Below are 21,287 nucleotides of genomic sequence, written 5' to 3'. Positions count from 1 at the left end.
AACTGTGAAGAGCTGCCAGTGAAAGGAGTGTCAATGATGGGATCATACAATGACATTTATCTCTTTCATGTTCTGTAATGTTCCTTAAAGTCAAATGTCGAACAATGAATGGCCTGTTGAAACACTGAACTGTTGAATGTGGAAACTCTTTCGGGTTACCAACAGTCACAGATTGCAACCCTTTCGAGTACAATCATGTTTCTTGGTTTCCAGGAGTGGGACATAAACCCACAACCCTCTGATTCAAAGGCGAGGGTGCTATGAACTGAGCCACAGCTAACGTTTTGCACCACTGGTCAGATTGTTGTCCTGAGAGTAGTTTTGGGGCACCAAAGCTGCTGTCCAGATTTTCGCTTGTCGATGCTATTTGCATACAAGGGGTGTGTGAATGACGTGCCGCTGAGCTAGCAGCTGAGTGGTGCCGAGTGTCAGGGAGCCCCCACGTTACTGAGGGGCGGCTGATATCTCTCTTATAGCAGAACTTCCTCCTCTAGTCTTCAGTGAACAGCAGTTTGACCCTTGGGCAAAATGAAACTTCTTGGATATATTTATATTCTGAGCTGTTGGATAAAAAGTAAGTGCATTTAGAGCTGACAAGTTGCATTGTATGAAAAACGGCTGGATTTTATATTGTTGTGGTATTATTTGCTTGAGCGAGTTTTGAGCAGTTGTTGGACTGGATGAGTGCCAGGCTCGGCTGTCGAATCATAAAATCATACGGCAGAGAAGGAGGCCATTCGGCCTATCGTACCAGTGCCTGCTCTTTGAAATAAATACCCAATTAGTCCCATTCCCCTGCTCTCTCCCACTAAATGTCTGCTTTTGAAGTATACATCCAATTCTCTTTTGAATGTTTCTAATGAATCTGTATTCGCTTATCCGGGTGGAAGGGAAGACAGAAAGGGAGTAATGGAATGTTAAAATGAGCTGATATTTTATGGAAGAAGAAACACATGTGCATTTATCTGACCAGGTGCCCACCCGGAGCCAGTCTTAGTCCAGACTCCAAGGCAAGTACAGGCGACCGTAGGCGAGAAGATCGAACTCGCCTGCAATTTGAAAGGGGCATCACTCGAAGACGTATACTGGTACAAATTCAACCACAGCTCCACGGGGCATTTTCTGAAGTCGGCCAATACCCTGAATAAACAGGTCCATGGAGATGGAATGACTGAACGGTTCACTTTGAACAGAGACGCCTTTCGACTGCTATTCAGTTTAACGATCAAGAACTTGACGCCCTCCGACAATGGCATCTACATCTGCCTCATCATCAAATCTCAATCCGCGTACACGGGAGATGGAAGCGTGGTGACCGTAGGTAAGCAGATCTCGTATTTGGGCGATGTGAATTGCAACATTACCAACAGAAGCATAATATTTTACAAATATTGCAGACCAAGCAGCACCCGTGGAAAGAAGCAGAGTTAACGTTTCAGGTCGATGACTTTTCATCAGAACTTGAAAAAAAAAATACATGTAAGGGCAGATTCAGCTTAGAGGCCACCAGAAAGCGGCTCACTCGTGATTTCATATATCCCTGTTTTGGAAATGTTTGCTCTGGGTAATTACCATTTGCAAAATTGTTCATTATTAATCATTTCCAAAGCTGCACTTTTCAGACTATACCGGTTTCCCTTAACGATTTGTGATCCGCTTTTAGAAAGGTTGTCTTTGGTTCATATTGTTCTACTTACTGGCTGTGGATTCTTGGAGAAGTCAGCATTTGCTGCCGTTCTCAAGTCTAACAAATTCAGAAACACCTGGGAAAAACTCAGCAGGCCCGGCAGCATCTGCGGAGAGCAACACATTTCAGACCTGCTGAGTTTTTCCAGGTATTTTTGTTTTTGTTTTGGATTTCCAGCATCCGCAGTTTTTTTTTTTGCTTTTATCTAACAGAGTCAGAATTTGATTTGTAATAAATCATTGTCAGGTCTGATTTAAATGATCCTCGTTCCTATTTGGCAATTGTTGGCTTTTGATTGACAGAAGGCGCTCGGATATAGAACAGACTAGAAAGAAAGGCTCACAAAGCGTTGTTTATTTCAGTTCCAAAGAGACAGAAAGTGACTTCGCCGCCTTCAACTACAAAAAGCCGCACAACCTATCGCGACCAGTACCCGAACATTCGTCGCAAGGAGAAAGCGGATAGTAACGGTAAGATAAATTGCAAACCGCATTAAACTTGTCTGAGAGGGACTGTCTCCCCATGAAACATAAATATAAATATAAATATAATGACTGATAAATAGGGTTGCTTTTCATTTAAATGCCAAAGGGTGAGTAAACTGTCCACACTGATCGCCTGGTTTAAAATGGCTCGAGTCTAACACAACCTTGCCATTTTTGGCAGATTTGTTTTTTTCTGGAGTCGCTTGATCTGAATCTGCCTCTGCATTCATATTTTGTTTTCGGTCCTCTGATGACGAAAGGTCATCAACCAGGAACGTTAAGATAAATGCAAAATACTGCGGATGCTGGAACTCTGAAACACAAACAGAAAACGCTGGGCAGGTCCGACGGCCACTGGAGAGAGGGAAACAGAGTCAACGCCTGGAGTCCTCAGCTGGGAGTTTTTCCAGCGTTTTGCGTTTTTTAAGCCGAAACATTAACTCTCTTTCCCTCCATGTCTGACTCGCTGACTGTTTCCAGCATTTACTGTTCTCAATTTTTTTTTTAAAGTTGTTTTGAGTGTTGTTGGAAACAGTCCGCTGGGTTTGTTTGGTAGTCAGCCCAGGTCAGGCACTAGATGTTTATTCAGCTGTGTTTCTGAGTTATTCCGTTTGTGTAAAATCCCCACACACCCCACCCCGATGAAGTGCTGGCCAAGTTTTCTCACTTTGATGCGGAGTTGAGTGAATCCTGAAGGGTTTGTATTAATGTATATAATATAAATGAGAAAGGCCTTCATGTTCTAGGGAAATGCTATTTCTGGGAGCTCCTGGTAGGCTGCCCTAATATTGAGCTACATTTATTGGGAATGGTTTCCTGGAGTTGCCATTCACACAGTCCATTCGTTTATTTCTAACCTCTTGTGAATCCCCGATTTTAATCGCTCCACCACTGGTGGCTGCCCAGGACATAAGAAGATAAGAAATAGGAGCACGAGTAGGCCATTCAGCCCTTCGAGCCCGCTCCGCCACTCAATGAGATCATGGCTGATCATCTACTTCGACACCATTTTCCTGCACTATCCCCGTATCCCTTGATGTTTTTACTATATAGAAACCTATCGATCTCAGTTGTCAACATGCTCAGTGACTGAGCCCCCACAGCCCCCCTGGGGTAGAGAATTCCAAAGGTTCACCACCCTCTGAGTGAAGAAATTGCTCCTCATCTCAGTCCTAAATGGCCTACCCCTTATCCTGAGACTGTGTCCCCTGGTTCTCGAACCCTCACCCTCCAGCCAAGGGAACCACCCTTCCCGCTCCTACCCTGTCCGGCCCTGTAAGAGTTTTGTATGTTTGAATGAAATCACCTCCCATTCTTCTAAACTCCAGAGATTAAAGGCCCAGCCTATTTAATCTTCCCTCATCGGACAATCCCTCCATCCCAGGGATTGATTGAGTGAACCTTAGACGTGGGCTCTGGAATTCCCTCTCTAAACCACTCTCTCCTCCTTTAAAGCAATCCTTAAAAAAAAATGTGGCCAAGCTTTTGGTCACCTGCGCTAATACCCCCTAATGTGGCTGGGTGTCAGCTGTTGGTTAATAATGCTCCATTGAATCTCCTTGGGAGTTTGAGCACCTTAAAGGCGCTATATAAATGCAGGCTGTTGTTATTTATTCTCGTTGGACTTGACAGCAGTGCGATAAATGTAGTAAATTTTTAACATGCAAATACATTGGTTTTAAATTATGGTGTGAGCGTTTTTAACCTGTCACCTCTGATCTTTAATGAATTCGGTGAATGGCCGCGGATTTGTCAGGAAGCTGATACAGGGCTTGTGGTAAATGCAAAGGATGCTCCCTTGTCTCTGTCCTTGAGACAATTGGGGCGGAGGATTTTTTTGCTAAGATGAATGAGACGCCTGGTGCTTTGTTCACAGGAAGCCCTCCTGATTTGCAGTATAAACCCGCCCTTCAATTTACAGATCAGCTTCCCCCCCCACCGCAGAAGGAGACCATTCTGCCCATCGTGTTTGTGTTGCCTTTTGCTCAAGTAAAACAAAGTGATCCCCACAGCCTAGGGGGTCTTCCTTTACACTAATGCTTAAGGGACCATCGCCCTCTTTAAAATTGCAGTGGGCGCTTTTTCAATGCTCTCGGACATGATTGATGAACTGCAGAAGTCCCCCTCAGGCTGTCCAATTTTACACTGAGTATCATTCGTTTTAAAATTCATCGTTATAAAACGAATCGTTACATTTCAAAATTCATTGGTAATTGATGTATTGGCAGAATGAACAAGGACAAAGGCAACCACCCTGAACTCAAACAGAAAACGCAGGTCAGGGAGCATCTGTGAAGGCAGTGGGGTAGGGTTAACCTTGTAGGAGTTATCTCCCTTGGTCAGAACCCAGTCTGAACTTGTTTTCACTTGGTAGGAATAAAATAAAAACACAGTTGTGAATTCCTGAATTCAAATCCACGTGCCGGCATCTGGAGGGGGTGGGGGGTTGAGTCTATACAGTTTGCAGTGCAAATTGAAAATAGTGGTACAATATTTCTTTAGGTTCAAGATTTCTTACGAAAATGTAAAGAAAAATTAAAAGCGAACCTGTTGGCCAAAAATAATCAACAAGAGACAAAAAAAACACCCGGGGTGGGGAGGGGGGGAATAAACCCACATCATCATCTGGCTCGCCATAGGCTGCATGGAGCCTTGGGATATGTAACGTGCACCTGATAGGGCAGGGGGACATTGGCTGAACGCCTCACTCCAAAGGACAGCACCCCCAGCATCGCAGCACTCCTGCACTGGACCACATGCTCAGATTCTGCAGCGGGTCTTGAACTCAAGATGCTCTGAGTGAGTGTCCTCACCGAGCCAAGGCTGCTGATCCTGTCTGGCGACTTCCTGCTTTGTACCAAGAAGCTTTTCTGCCACTCGGTGTAACCTTAAACACACACCAGGTTAGTCAGTGGATGGAACTCTCTCAGCAGCCCAGCTGCTGGCTATCTCCAAGATTTATGCTTTCAGATTTCGGTCAATAGTTTCATAAAATGTATTGTAACTCTTTCTGTAAATGCAAGGTTACACCGAGTGGCAGAAAAGCTTCTTGGTACAAAGCAGGAAGTCGCCAGACAGAATCAGCAGCCTTGGCTCGGTGAGGACACTCACTCAGAGCATCTTGAGTTCAAGACCCGCTGCAGAATCTGAGCATGTGGTCCAGTGCAGGAGTGCTGCGATGCTGGGGGTGCTGTCCTTTGGAGTGAGGCGTTCAGCCAATGTCCCCCTGCCCTATCAGGTGCACGTTACATATCCCAAGGCTCCATTAGAAGAGCGGGGGAGTTCTCCCCGGCGTCCTAGACAATATTCATCCCTCAACCTACACCTGTCACGAACAAAATGGTCATTTATTTCATTGCTGTGTGTGGGATCTTGCTGTGCACATATTGGCTGCAGTGTCGCCACATTACAACAGTGGCCACGCTTTGAATGTGCATAATTGGCTGTAAAATACTTTGGGATGTGCTGAAGTCGTGAAGACGCCTTGTTACCAAAAACTTTGTTCTTTCCTTCTCTTTAACTTGCTTACATCTTGTCCCTGACAGTCAACAGGCCCATGTACATGACAGCTTCATCTGTCAACAGATAGACAGGCCATCTAGAGCCACGGGACACGGGCTTGATCTGAAAGGGAAAGCGCAGGATCGAGTCTTGATCCAACCAATGGCGACAGCGCCGACTGATAGTGAGGCCTCAGAGGAGATAATATGGGGAAGGAAAAATCAATGGAGAATTGAGTATGTATTTGAGGGGTCTAGTGACTGAGAGGCATTAATGTTTGGGAACAGCCAGTCTCTCTCGTGCTGTATTTTCCTATGTTAGAAAAAACCCCATCTGGTTCATCAATGCCCATTTAGGGAAGGAAATCTGCTGCCCTTACCTGGTCTGGCCTACATGTAACTCCAGACCCGCAGCAATGTGGTTGACTCTTAAAATGCCCTCTGAACATGGGCAATTAGGGATGGGCAATAAATGCTGGCCTAGCCAGCGATGCCCATATCCCATGAACGAATGTTTTAAAAAAGGTATACATCATACAAATACCCAGGATCATTTTTAAAATCATGAACGTAAAGACAAAACCTTTAAGACATTTCAGTTCCAAGGAGTTGAGTTTTAAAATGTTCTATTCCAGTAGTGATAAAATTACAGCCAAGATTAGCTTTAATAAGAACCCCCCCCCCAAAAAGACAAACTGTATGTGGAATGTAACAGCGCTGGCCCACAGTCTGCTGTAACATTTGAACTGGCTTTGATATCAGTGGTGTAAAAGGTGACAGGATCGCGGTGTCTGATCAGGTAATGCTGAGCTGTAGTTAGAATTCAGCACCTACAGGACTGGGAAAAGACCATTTTGCTCCGGCCGCTCACCCCTGACGAAGTTCGAAGCCCTCTTATCCAAAAGCCATGGGATCACTTCTGTGTTGTGGGGAATGTTTTATTTGATTTTGCCCAGTAACACGGCTTGCTTTGTCCTGTGCATAGGTATGTCCATTACTTTGTGTTCCATGACCAAAGATTGCTGATGTGCAGTTGTGCTGTTCTTCCAGAGTATGTGTGCAGCTGGACTATCTGGGGGTCATTGATTGCCTGCAATCTCCTGTTGCTGATTTCCATCGTTTCTATTGTCATCCACCGTAGAAAGAAGAGTAAGAGTAAGTCCCGATGTTACTTTCCAATGTATGTTAATATCGGCATTGCTGCATTTCATTGATCATTGCAGTATTTATTTACTCGCCATTTCCCTGTTTCTCTTCGCTGTCTAGTTCCCCGGAGGCGATGTCCCCACCAGTTTCAGAAAAGGTAAAGACAACTTTTGCTTTCAGGGAGGTGTCGAGTGGGATGGGTGTAGCAATGGTGATCTGACCAAATGTGGGGTCAACGTTGTGTCGCTTCAGTTGTGTTCATTAACAGAAGTCTGCCCTTTACCCTACGAACAATTGGAGAGAGTCTCCTCCCCTATTGTCCCTTTAATGGACAATAATGTCCTGTCTTAATGGACGCTAAAGGGAAGAGAAATTCCTGCTCATTGCTGCTTTAGATCCTACTATCGATATGAATTAGACATGCTTACAGCTTCTTGACATACGCAGCAATACTTTAACAGAATCGGGGTCGGTTTTTTGGTTGGCCAGTTGGGGTGGTAGGTTTGTCGGCCAATGGCACTAACTTCAGAAGTTTAACAAAGACATAGAAGGACGAAGATAAACCGAGCTCATGAGTTCAGTAGGACAAGATCCGCTCAACAACACTGTTTTGTGTTGACAAGCAAATTAATCCCAGGTCAAACTACACTGTGCCTGTGTTTAAGTTTGTCCAGGTCCTGCCTTAACTGAACACCAGCTCCGTCCTATTGCAAACCTATTACAACCAGTTACTTACTTTTGAAGTGCAGTCACTGTTATAGTGAGAGATGCGATCACCAATTTGCCAGAAACACTAACGTGACATTGACCAGATAATCTGGTTGAGGGATAAATATTTCACCAGGACACTGGGGAGCCACTTCTGAGCTACAGAATTGTGTGAGTAAAGCCTGGCTCTAGGTCTTGAACGCTCGGGAGTTCTTGATGCTGGTGGTACTGAGAGAGTCCCCATTACTTTTTGGGTCAGATCTTCAACCATGTTCAGGTGGGTCCTCCTGTCACAGATTTCAAAAGGAACAGGGACACCTTCACCCAACACCAAAAGGAAAGGCTTGACATTTATATAGCACCTTTCCTGACCATAGGACGTCCCAAACGCTTTTCAGCCAATCTAGTATTTTTTGAAGTATAGTCATTGTGGAGAGTCCGGGTTCAGATCCTTACCTCCGGACTTGATGGCCATGGTGTGTTCGTAATGTGGCCAAACAGGCTGATTATCAGCCGGTAAATCCGTCCCGTGTGCTTGATGGAAGGTGGCAAAAGGCAGGGGTTTCCTTGTCAGCCATACTGCAGTACTTTGCCAAGCATAATCATGGACCAACCCAATGGAAGTCCGTGGTCTCCAAAGGAGGAGGAATTATTGCTATAATGAAATGAGCCAGCTAATTTGCAAACAGCAGTGTCATATGACCAGATCATAAAAAAATATATGTGGGAATGCATTAATTTAGTTTCTGTTGATCGAATCTTGGTGTGTGCAAAATGCCTGCCATACCTCTCTACATATTAATGGTAACTAAGCTTCAAAATTAATTTATTGGATGTTAATTCCTGAAGATGTGACAAACATGCTGTACAAATGGAAGTGTTTCCATTTTTGTTTTTCTCTGTCTCACCTTGTTTCCGTTGCCCCAGCCATCTCACATCCCCTTCTCTGCAGCTAACTTAATGTTACTAATGTACCATATGAAGTTTGATAATTAGTTCTGAATGTTAGAATACAGTACAGTGTATTGACAAGTGCCTTGGAACAGTTAATTACATTCACTGTCCATGTACAACAATGGTGCAATTTATCTTTGGTTCTTGTACTGTCTGGCCTTTAGGTTAGAATAGAAAAGTGAGAATGCATATGTCAGTGCTCCAGAGCCTTGGCCAGACCCCATCTGGAGTAGTGTTCAATTTTGGACACCAAACATCAGGAAGGATATAGCTTTGAAGGTGGTAAAACATAGATGCACCAGTACATGAAGGATTGTTTTTATTTGTTCATGGGATGTGGGTGAGACTAACTAGGCCAGCATTTATTGCCCATCCCTAATTGCCCTTGTTCAGAGGGCAGTTAGGAGTCAGCCACATTGCTGTGGGTCTGGAGTCACATATAGGCCAGACCAGGTAAGGATGCCAGATTTCCTTCCCTAAAGGACATTAGAGAACCAGATGGGTTTTTACAACAATCGACAATGGTTTCATGGTCACCATCAGATTTTTAATTCCATATTTTTATTGAATTCAAATTTCTCTATCTGCTGTTGTGGGATTCAAACCCGGGTCCCCAGAGCATTACCCTGGGTCCCTGGAATACCCCAATCCAGTGACAATAGCACTACACCACTGCCACCGCCACTGCCCCATAATTAAATTAAATTACAAGGACAGGATGCATAAAAGTGAATTGTATTTCCTTGAGTTTAGAAGGTTGGGGAGTGATTTAATGAGATGTTTAAAATGATAAAGAGTTTGATAGAGGAGATATAGAGAAACCATTTCCTCTGTTGGGGGAAATCCAGATAAAGGAGGAACATAATAATAAAACTCAGGAGCAGTCATTAGGAGAACTCTGCAGCAATTTTTCACACAAATTACAATAGAAATCTGAAACTCTCGAATGCTCTCACAAAGCTGTAGATGCAGGATCAACTGGGATCTTCAAGACTGAAATTAAGAGATACATATTACATAATTGTATCAAGGGAGAGCAAATAAATAGAGTTGAGGTGCAGATCAGCCATGATCTAATTAAAGGCGGAACAAACTCAAAGGTCTGAATGACTTACTCTGGTTCTTATGTTTCTTCTGTAGAAATGCAGTATGAACAGGATGGCAACCTTTCATAACTAAATAATATGGAATATATAATTATAGAGATGTCCTGAAGATTCGCTTGTTTTATCTTTAGGGATAGGGATCAACATTTCAGAACCTTTCCTCATGAGCGTATGTGAGTTTGGTGGAGTCCAAGATTCAACAAATAGTGCGTGATCATTAAGAGAAACGGGTTTGCTGAACTAAATGGCTGTTTCTCAGAGTGGGCATAAATGTGGCATTTTCAAGTTGGCAGGCTGTGACTAGTGGAGTACCGTAGGGATCAGAGCTGGGGTCTTGGCTATTTACAATGTGTATTAATAGCTTAGACAAAGAGACAGAGAGTAATGTATCTAAGTTTGCTGATGATACAAAACTATGTGGGAATGCAAGCTATGAGGAAGGCAGAGTGAGACTGCAAGAAGATAATGTACAGGTTTAGTGAATGGGCAACAAGATGGCAGATGGGGTATCGTGTGGGAAAGTGTGAGGTCATTTATTTTGGTTATTCAAAATAGAAAAGCAGAATTTTTTTTAAATGCTGTGAAATTTGTAAGTGTTAATGCTCAGAGAGACGTGGGTATGCTCGTACAAGGAACACAGAAAGCTAGCATGCAGGCACAGCAAGCAATTGGGAAGGCAACTGGCATGTTGGCTTTTATTGCAAGGGGATTGGAGTATAGGAATAAAGAAGTCTTGTCACAATTGTACAGAGCTTCAGTGAGACCACACCTGGAATACTGGAATAGGGGAGGTGACAGGGTTTTTGGTGAGTCTCAGGAAACCCTAACGGTGCAGTGGCGGGCCTTACCCGGATCAAGGAAGACCCACTCACCAAGAGCTGCTGGCCAATCAGAGCCGAGGGGTGGAGGTCGCGAGGGGAGGGTGAGAAGGGACATTGGCAGCAAGGGACTTGGAAATAACACTGATTTAATTTCCAGCAGAGTGTCCTCATTAATATTCTTAACGTGTACTAAGTTGACAGAACTTTGCATTAAACCTTTGCAGTTCTTTACATAATTATTGTCACAGTTTTTCAGTTTGAAAATGTGCTTGGGAGCAGAGAAGTGAAGGATAAAGAATATTAAGACAAATCACTGGCCATGAGTGTCTGGCGTTGTATCTGTCAAGTACAGGACGAAGTCAGCAAAGTCAATTTTCAGTATTGCATTAAAACTGCATTTTATAAAGTAACACTGCCTCTGAATGAAGGACCCCTCCTGGAAATCTGCAAGAAAACACGTCAGGGTTTACTCTTAAGGCTTCCTGCACAGCGAGAGGTCCTCCATGACTTAATCAAAACAGAGGTGCGGCATCCCCACCTGCCACCCTCCCACCTGATTAAATGCCCCCCACACCCCACCACCAAACTCGCCACAGTGGAGGGAATTAAATTTCTCCCTCTGTGTGCTCTTTTGGTATTTAAGGAAGGATATACTTGCATTGGAGGCAGAATATCTTTTTAAATGGCGTGAAACTTGTAAATGTTGATGGTCAGAGAAAGTTGGGTGTGCTCATACAAGGAACGCAGATACAGCAAGCAATTAGGAAAGCATAGGATATTATTTTTATTAACTATTGTTTTCTGTCATAAAAAATGTAGAATTCCTCCCGCTGAAGGTTTAAACACTCCTACAATTTATAGGATTTTCAAACCTAACCTCACATTCTCTCCTAGCCTTTCACTTTGCGCTATCGGCTCTTCACCTTCATATGAATCAAATCGTGGTAGATATATATATCAATTTTGTGGTGGCGTTTTCCATCATTAAGGGAATCCTAAGTTATGTTGTTATCACAGGAAATGTCATTAAATTCAGTAAATTCTGCACCAGTATCCAGTTTATGTAGGAAAAAACATGCAACCTATTATTCAATCTTACAAATCAGGTTAACGTTATCTCAACTCAATACATATCAGAATAATTGCAAAAGCTTATCAAAGTATTTTACAATAAAATTGAATGCCAATCCATTGATGCTCTTTTACAATGTTTTCAGCTTATAAGTGCAGCTGCGCTTAAGACACTTTCTTTATTAAATTAAAGGTAGTTTTTTATACCAATTAAACCATCATATTAATTTATTAATTCAACAACAATGGTTTCTGGAAAGGGACAGGTAAAGTGCTTTGCAGAACCTTGTAGAGCTGCCAGGCTATTTCTTAATATTCATTATATTGATGATTCATTGTTCAAGCTTATCATCTTGTGAGCACTGAAACCTACCCATTCAAGGGATGCCTTTCTAATGGGAGGGACAGTGATATGCAAGAATTTCTTGAAATCACTCATAATCACCTTCCATTGCTTGGATTTTATTTTTAATGAGCATTAAGGAACAATAAGGTAGTGGAATTATAATTATTAAGACCTCTGAGATACCAGCCTAAACATGAGGAGCAATAATTTATAGCTAATGATTTTATTATAATAATAATAATAATTGGTAGTTAAAAGTAATTGCTTCAGGAGCTAGTGTCAGCATGGGCCCCCTGGCTTTGATGACTTCTTTCTACTCAAAAATTCCTGTGTGATTCTGTTATGCTTTAGATACATTTCCACCCACTGTGAAAACTATTAAACCTGAGATCATTACGTCAAAATATCTAGGACCAATACCTAATTCTTGATTCTTCCAATTTTCTGGGAGTAATGAAAGCATTTTTAATTAATTTTTAAATCATAATGAAATGAGATACACATAACCATTATGCTATGTTCAAAGGTAAAAATGGCACCTAAATGACAAATTTAATTAAAGTGTTTTATATTTGATTGTATATTTAACTAACTACACTGTGATATAATAATAAAGCAGCTCTGAGATCGGACATAGAATACTAATCTCAAACTACATATAAAACACAGAACAAATTTTTACTTAAAATTCTAATGCTATATCCGTTCTTGTTTGTCCTTTTTATTTCCACTCTGTTTTCCCCTTTCTCATTTCTACTTTTACCAGTTTGCTTTTATTTTTACCATTACAAAAACCAGTCAGTTAAAACAGTTGTTCTTTGAGTAGCTGCAATTTTTTCCATTTGTTGCAAAGGAGACAGTTATAAGATAGCAGCTTGCAAAAAATGCATAATTCAATAACAGAAAACGGAGCTGCTCTTAAAAGCATCTCTCACTTTTTTCTTTCTATCTACCTAATATATTAGGTCCCATTTTCTCACATTACAGTCACTTCAAAAGTGTAATTAATTGTATGGAGCAACTTGAAATGTTCTGAAATGATAAGGTGCTCTATACATGTAACTATTATCTATAGTTTCCCATCTTCAAATTGGTTTCTGATTTGCTGATATCTGACTTGAAAGACTGATTATTGTATATTGCAAAACCACTTATTACATTGTCATTTCGGGATCAACTTTATCACAATTTTTCACATTAGATACATGAGTGGTCTCACTCGATGGGTTATCTCAACCATGGGACATGCATCTTGTACAGAATAACTCATCCATGGCACTGTAGGAGCTCATTTGTTTTCAGCGGCTAAGGACTGTGTAGAGGTTTAAACAAAAACAGCCACCACCCCATCTGGTCCTCTACCATGTTTACATAAGTTAGTGTTATGGAATGTTTTACAGGGGCAGGAGCACATTCCAGAGTGATTTTTGTGTTGACTGCCCATTTTGATTATTGGACACACGTTGATATAAATCACACTTTTTGGTGAACTGTCAAACTTTGGCTGTGCATAACTTTCCTTAATTCAGTAAAATAGCTAGTTAGGATTGAGCACAATGATTTCAGGGTAATTATATTCAGCAACCACTGAGTGTACGGAATGCAGCATTTTAATTGGATACCCACCTGATTTCTTGAGGTAATGGGGAGCTTATAAACATTGCCCTCTTGTGCCTGTGTTCCAAGTGTACTCCTATTTCCACATTAAGCTCTATGTAAAGTCCATTTTTTAACATTAGAGTATCAACCTTGTTTTGGTGATGAGAGATGTTAATTTTTGACCATGAAACAAGGTAATTTTAAAATAATTTTGGTTGTTATCTTTACTCATTTTAAAACATCCATTTGCAGTTGAGTGAAATCAGTTATAGTTAGTCCCGCTTTCTCGAAATGACTCATTACCTTGATATGAAATTGAGAGAAAAACCTCAACGGTATTGTATAGTTTCCAGCATTGTTTTATAAGACTTTGATTGCTCTCTTTAATGAATAAAGTAGTCAGTGTACCAACATTCCACAGAAAGAAAGCTTAGAAACAGCGAAGGCCTACTAAAAGGGCTTAGAAATTAGATCAAAATATCGTTAAATATTTTACCAATCTCCTTCTCACTTAAACCTGAAAACACCCCTTCACTGGACCATTGAAGATATTTCTTCACTTAGGTTGTCAATTATAATAAATGTTATCATCCTTTATAGTAAAGGAATCATAAGACCATAAGACATAGGAGCAGAAATTAGGCCATTCGGCCCATCGAGTCTGCTCCGCCATTCAATCATGGCTGATAAGTTTCTCAACCCCATTCTCCTGCCTTCTCCCCGTAACCTTTGATCCCCTTACCAATCAAGAACCTATCTATCTCGGTCTTAAATACACTCAATGACCTGGCCTTCACAGCCTTCTGTGGCAATGAATTCCATAGATTCACCACTCTCTGGCTAAAGAAGTTTCTCCTCATCTCTGTTCTAAAAGGTCTTCTCTTTACTCTGAGGCTGTGCCCTCGGGTCCTAGTCTCTCCTACTAATGGAAACATCTTCCCCACGTCCACTCTATCCAGGTCTTTCAGTATTCTGTAATTTTCAATCAGATCCCTCCTCATCCTTCTAAACTCCATCGAGTATAGACCCAGAGTCCTCAAACGTTCCTCATATGTTAAGCCTTTCATTCCTGGGATCATTCTTGTGAACCTCCTCTGGACCCTCCCCAGGGCCAGCACATCCTTCCATGAGATACGGGGCCCAAAATTGCTCACAATATTCTAAATGTGGTCTGACCAGAGCTTTATAAAGCCTCAGCAGCACATCCCTGCTTTTATATTCTAGTCCTCTGGAAATAAATGCCAACATTGCATTTGCCTTCCTGACTACCGCCTCAACCTGCAAGTTAACCTTAAGAGAATCCTGGACTAGGACTCCCAAGTCCCTTTGCACTCCAGACTTCTGAATTCTCTCCCCATTTAGAAAATAGTCTATGCCTCTATTCTTCCTACCAAAGTGCATGACCTCACACTTCCCCACATTGTATTCCATCTGCCACTTCTTTGCCCATTCTCCAACCTGTCCAAATCCTTCTGCAGCCTCCCTGCCTCCTCAATACTACCTGTCCCTCCACCTATCTTTGTATCATCTGCAAAATTAGCCAGAATGCCCTCAGTTCCTTCATCTGGATCATTAATGTATAAAGTGAAAAGTTGTGGTCCCAACACTGACCCCTGCGGAACTCCACTAGTCACCGGTCGCCATCCTGAGAAGGACCCCCTTATCCCCACTCTCTGCCTCCTGCCAGACAGCCAATCTTCTATCCATGCTAGTACCTTGCCTCTAACACCATGGGCTCTTATCTTACTGAGCAGCCTCCTATGCAGCACCTTGTCAAAGGCCTTCTGGAATTCCAAGTAGATAACATCCTTTGTCTAACCTACTTGTTACCTCCTCAAAGAATTCTAACAGATTTGTCAGGCATGACCTGCCCTTGATGAAACCATGCACTTCCAAGTATTCTGAAATCTCATCCTTAATAATGGACTGTAAAATCTTACCAACAACCGAGGTCAGGCTAATCGGCCTGTAATTTCCCGTCTTTTGCCTCACTCCCTTCTTAAACAAGGGGGTTACATTAGCGATTTTCCAGTCCTCTGGGACCCTCCCTGACTCCAGTGATTCCTGAAAAATCACCACTAACGCCTCCACTATCTCTTCAGCTATCTCCTTCAGAACTCTGGGATGTAATCCATCTGGTCCAGGTGATTTATCCACCTTCAGACCTTTCAGTTTTCCTAGCACCTTCTCCTTGGTAATGGCCACCATACTCACCTCTGCCCCCCCGACTCTCTTGAACTTTGGGGATGTTACTCGTGTCTTCCACCGTGAAGATTGTTGCAAAGTACCTATTCAGTTCCTCCGTCATTTCTTTGCTCCCCACTACTGCTTCTCCAGCATCATTTTCCAGCGGCCCAATGTCCACTTTTGTCTCTTACCTTTTATATATCTAAAAAAAGGCTCTTGCAATCTTCTTTTATATTACTGGCTAGTTTACCCTCATATTTAATCTTCTCCCTCCTTATTTCTTTTTTAGTTGTCCTCTGTTTGTCTTTGTAGGCTTCCCAATCCCCTGGTTTCCCACTGCTCTTCGCCGCATTGTATGCTTTCTCTTTAGCTTTTATGTGTCCCTGACTTCCCTTGTTAGCCATGGTTGCCTTGTCCTCCCTTTAGTATGCTTCTTCTTCCTAGGGATGGATTTTTGCGGTGTCTCCCAAATTACTCCCAGAAACTCCTGCCATTGCTGTTCCACTGTCTTTCCTGCTAGGCTCATCTCCCAGTCAATTCTGGCCAGCTCCTCCCTCATGCCTCTTTAGTTGCCTTTATTCAACTGTAATACCGTTACATCTGATTCCAGCTTTTCCTCTCAAATTGCAGGGTAAATTCTATCATATTATGGTCACTTCCTCCTAAGGGTTCCTTGACCTTAAGCTCCCTTATCAAATCTGCCTCATTACACATCGCTAAGTCTGGAATTGCCTGTTCCCTAGTGGGCTCCACCACAAGTTGCTCCAAAAATCCATCTTGTAGACATTCCACAAATTCCTTTTCTTGGGATCCACTACCAACCTGATTTTCCCAGTCTACCTCCATATTGAAATCCCCCATGATCACTGTAACCTTGCCTTTCTTACACACCTTTTCTATCTCCTGGTGTATCTTGTGCCCCACATCCTGACTACTGTTCGGAGGCCTGTACATAACTCCCATTATGGTTTTTTTACCTTTGCGATTCCTAAACTCTACCCACACAGGTTTTACATCATCTGACCCTACGTCGTTTCTTGCTATCGATTTAATTTCATTTCTTACTAACAAAGCAACCCCACCCCCTCTGCCAACCTACCTATCTTTTCAATAGGATGTATATCCTTGGATATTTAGCTCCCAGTCCTGATCCCCTTGCAGCCATGTCTCCATGATGCTCACCACATCATACCTGCCAATTTTTCAATCTGCGCCACAAGCTCATTTACCTTATTTCGTATACTGCGTGCATTCAGGTACAATACCTTCAGTCTTGTATTTCCCGTCCCCTTTCTCATTGTCGTCCCTTTATCTGATGTGCTTGAAGTTAGATTCCTAACCCTTTCAAAACACTCTGTCCTATTTTGTGTTCTGGAGAATTTAATAGCTTCTCCTGGGCTCTCCTTTCTTTTCAGTTTTTTTCATAATTTTCCATGAAGTTGAATCCACCCCCCCCCCCCACACGCTAACCTGCTGCTTTGTTTCCCATTAGTCATACTTCTTGGAGTTTTACCCTTCCCTTCCCCCCAACTTTCTAGTTTAAAGTCCTGTTGACCACCCTATTTACCCTTTTCGCTAGAACATTGGTCCCAGATCGGTTCAGGTGGAGACCGTCCGTACAGATCCCTCCTGTTCCAATACCGATGCCAGTGCCCCACGAAATGGAACCCCTCATTCCCGCACCACTCCTTTAGCCACGTGTTTACTTCCCTTATTCTCGCATCCTTATGCCAATTTTCACGTGGCTCGGGTAGTAATCTAGAGATTATAACTCTTGAGGACTTATTCTTTAATTTAGTTCCTAGTTCCTGATAATCCCCAAACAGGTCCATTTCTCATTTACTTGCTTTTACTGATTAACTTGTTGATTCCACTGTCACGTGCATGAATATTTGAAACAATAAGTACCCTTTAAAATGAAAAATATTTTGACTAATACTAAGAACTGGAAAACATTACTTTTGAGAATTCTTCTCTGCATCAAAAAGAAGTAAGTGCTATAGAGACATAATTACTCAGACTGAAACCGATAAGCCTGCAGTTACAACCCACAGGCTCTACTCATTGAATTCTCTGTTTCCAAACTCTCAGTGTGGATATTGGAAATTACATTTTTCTCAGTTCTGCGCAGAGGATTACCAAGGCTATATTTTTGGTTTGTAAAGGCAGATAATTGGTGCAGTAAAGGAAAGAATTGACGTTTATATACTGTTCAACCATGTTCTCAGGACATTCCAAATCACTTTGCAATCACCAAGTTTGTTGTGAAATCATACTTTATAAAAAATGACTTCATGAATTTACTAGCTGGAAACCACTAATTGAATTTTTAAAAAGACAAAAGCCACATTCCAATGACTTGAAATCACAGTCAAAAATAGCTGTTCATTTGTATCACTGTACCTTTCTACATTACAAGGCCATTGAAATGGAGACAATTTTTCTGATTGTGTCTTTTATGATCACAACAAACAAACAGTTATTGGCAAGCACATCCTTTTAAAAACCCTGTTGCAGCCTGTTGTGAGTGGTGGCTGAGTGGGTACTATTGATAGAGTTGATCAGCAGATGCTTCTAAGGTGGGAACTTTAAGTTTATTTACAAAGGTAGTCAGCAGCAACTACATGTGTGCTTTCACCCGGTGCGGAAGGGGGTCGGGAAGGAGGAGGACCTCCTCGTGAACCTGCTCCTGGGCCTGGCCAGGTTGGCCATTAACAGGTCCAGGCAGCGGGCAATCGAGGGGGGAGTCCCGCCCGATTGTTTGTCCCTCTTCCGCGGCTGGGTGTCCCTGGAAAGGGAGCACGCGGTGTCTGCCGGCACCATCGAGGCCTTCCGTGCCCGGTGGGCACCGCGGGGACTGGGGTGGTTTGTTGACCTCTTTAATCACATTTTGGTTTAATGTTTATAAGGTTCCTTTAAACTTTGTCCTTGGTTTTACAGCTGACCTGACTTAGGGGCTGTGCCTGATTTATCCCTTATTGTGTTAATTTAGTTTATTGTTTTAACTCTGAAAGAGATACGTATGTGCTTTCACCTCAAACCCTATCTCTACACTACTGACTGCTAACTACTGAGGTAGCCCCTGCTACTCTCCTATTGGGTACTAAAGATTATGTGATCTCCCTTAACAAGCATTATTCTGAAAGGTATATTACACACTAAATAAAACCATAATTACCACACAGCCAAACAAGGAGGAGGAAAAGAAGGGAGCCTTGGATGGGATTCAAAACCCACCACAGCAGCTGGTGGAACTTAAATTCAATTAACAAATCTGGAATATAAAGCTAGTCTCAGCAATGGCGACTATGACAGCTATCATTGATTGTTATTTTTAAAAAGAACATCTGGTTCCCTTTAGGGAAGGAAATCTGCTGTCCCTACCCAATCTGGCCCACACGTGACTCCAGAACTGCAGCAATGTGGTTGATTTTTAACTGCTGTCTAAAATAGCCGAGCAAGCCATTTCATTCAAGGGCAATTGGCAATTAGGGATGGGCAACAAATCCTGGCCTTGCACTGCCCACACCTCATGGAAGAATTAAGAAATGCTACACTTCCTAAAATTAAAAAAGTTGTCAAATTTCACTCATGGGGAAGAAGGTTGTTCAGAAGGTACATCTACTTTTTGCTCTTCTTTGAATTATCTTGCCTAATTTTTCTTTTCTTTCATGTATATCCACACCATTACTAAGACAGCCTATTTGCACTTATGTACCATCGCCTGACCCCACCCTGCCAAACCTCATCTGCTCCACACCCCTTTGAAATATCTGCACTCCTCTAATTCCTCTTTTGCATCCCCAATTTTAATTGCCCCGCCATTGGCGGCCGTGCCTTCAGTTGCCTACGTCCCAAACTCTGGAATACCCTCCCTTTACCTCTCTATCTCGCTTTCCTCCTTTAAAACATTCCAAACAACCTGCCTATCTGGCCAAGCTTTAGGTCATCTGACCTAATATCCCCTTGTGTGGCTCGGTGTAATACTTTGTTTATAATACTCCTGTGAAGCGCCTTAGGACATTTCATTACATTAAAGGCACTATATAAATATAAGTTGTTGTTGTTAGTGAAGCATGGTTTACTATTCCATATTTTGTGTTTACATTTATTCCAGGTAATTAACACATCAAAAACATCACAAGACCGACATGCGGAGAAAGGACTGGAATGTTATCGCAAACGTTTTTGTGCTTTTGAAAGCTGCAGTCAGAACTTTATATTATTGAACTCAGTCTCATCTACCTTTCGCCCTGTTATATCATTATCATTCTGTTTCTTTTGGTTTTGAAAACTGGGATGAAAGAGTGTACACATTCGTGAGTAACTCCTAGCAGGTTTAAAGGCATTCAGGGCTTCAATCTTTGCTTTTCCTACGAGATTACATGGTCCCAGGAGTGAGTGGGATATGGCGGGGTGGGAGGGGAGGGGAGGGGGTTACGAAGAGTTGTTTAGCCATGATGGTTTGGACATCATGGTGAGTGGGGCAGGCTTGATGCACCAGCTGGACTTTTCCTGCCTGTGATCGTTTCAAAACGCTCTTCAGGTAAATGTTACAATGATGGATGTAAAACTTTGTCTCCCTGCAATGTCTCCCTTGTGTTTACTATGTAATATTGGCTTCGCTTATTCTGTTGTTTGCAGTTTGTATCATACAGAAAGTGTAAAATGTTTACTTTGCAGCTGAAAAAGCAGTGATTTTGTATGTTTTTAAAATAATAATAACTGAAATGAAAAGAACTATTTCTTGTATTTTATTTAAAAAAAACATATTTTATTTCCAGTCAGTTGCTTGGTTGAAAAACTAACCTCTGATGATTGCAGGATAAAATATCGATCTTCATTTCTTTGAGCAGCCGTAATGTTGAATAGAGTCTCACTGCATGCACTGAGTATAATCTAACATTACAGAGTTGAAACTGGTGCAGAACAGCCGTTCCACTCAAACTGTGTGCTCAATTCACATGGACGCAACACTGGCCCCAAACCTGTGGTGAATTAAAATGAAATAGGCGTTGCGCTGTTAATGGGCATCTCCCCAATGGGAGCATCTATATCGGTGTTGTTGTAGCCATTTAAAGGCATCCTGCAACTCTTAAAGGGATAGTGCATTTTGGCTGCAGAGAACTATAACCGATGATTGTGGACAATGGCAGGCACAGCAGAAACTGCAAGGCCCGCCTCCTCCATTTTTCTGAGGTATAACATAGCATTACATAGAATATATGGCACAGAAATAGGCCATTCAGTCTAACCAGTCCTTGCTGGTGTTTATGCTCTACTCGGGCCTCCTCCTATCTTTCTCATCTAAAGCTATCATTCTAACCATCCCTTCTTCCTCAAATGCTTGTCTAGTTTCCCCTTAAATGTGTCAATACTATTTGCTTCAACTACTCTCTGTGGTAGCGAGTTCCACATTCTTAATTCTTCTGAATTCCCTCTTCGATTTCTTGGTAACTGCCTTATATTGGTGGCCTCTAGTTATGCTCCTCCCCACAAGAGGAAACATTCTCTCTGAATCCACTCTATCAAACCCTTTCATAATTTTAAAGACATCTCTTTGGTCACCTCTTTTTCAATAGGAACGAGACCCAGCATGTCAATCCTTTCCTGATACATATACCCATGCATTTCTCGTATCATCCTCCTCAATCTTCTCTGCATCCTCTCCGCTACC

At 42.2% G+C, this 21,287-nt stretch overlaps 1 gene segment (V, D, J or C); it reads left to right on the top strand.

Moving 5' to 3' along the window:
* The first annotated feature begins 467 nt into the window (after positions 1–467).
* LOC144687755 (T-cell surface glycoprotein CD8 beta chain-like) lies at positions 468–20,343 on the top strand. The segment is given in 6 exon segments: positions 468–574; positions 974–1,321; positions 2,050–2,157; positions 6,723–6,827; positions 6,939–6,975; positions 19,728–20,343. Coding segments are annotated over 6 exon segments (648 nt in total).
* Positions 20,344–21,287: the final 944 nt, after the last annotated feature.

Source organism: Cetorhinus maximus, chromosome 1 (assembly GCF_964194155.1).
Source record: "Cetorhinus maximus chromosome 1, sCetMax3.hap1.1, whole genome shotgun sequence".
NCBI classification, from domain to species: Eukaryota; Metazoa; Chordata; class Chondrichthyes; order Lamniformes; family Cetorhinidae; genus Cetorhinus; species Cetorhinus maximus.
The sequence above is the reverse complement of the archived record's forward strand: the minus strand, read 5'-3'. Positions and strand labels throughout refer to the sequence as shown.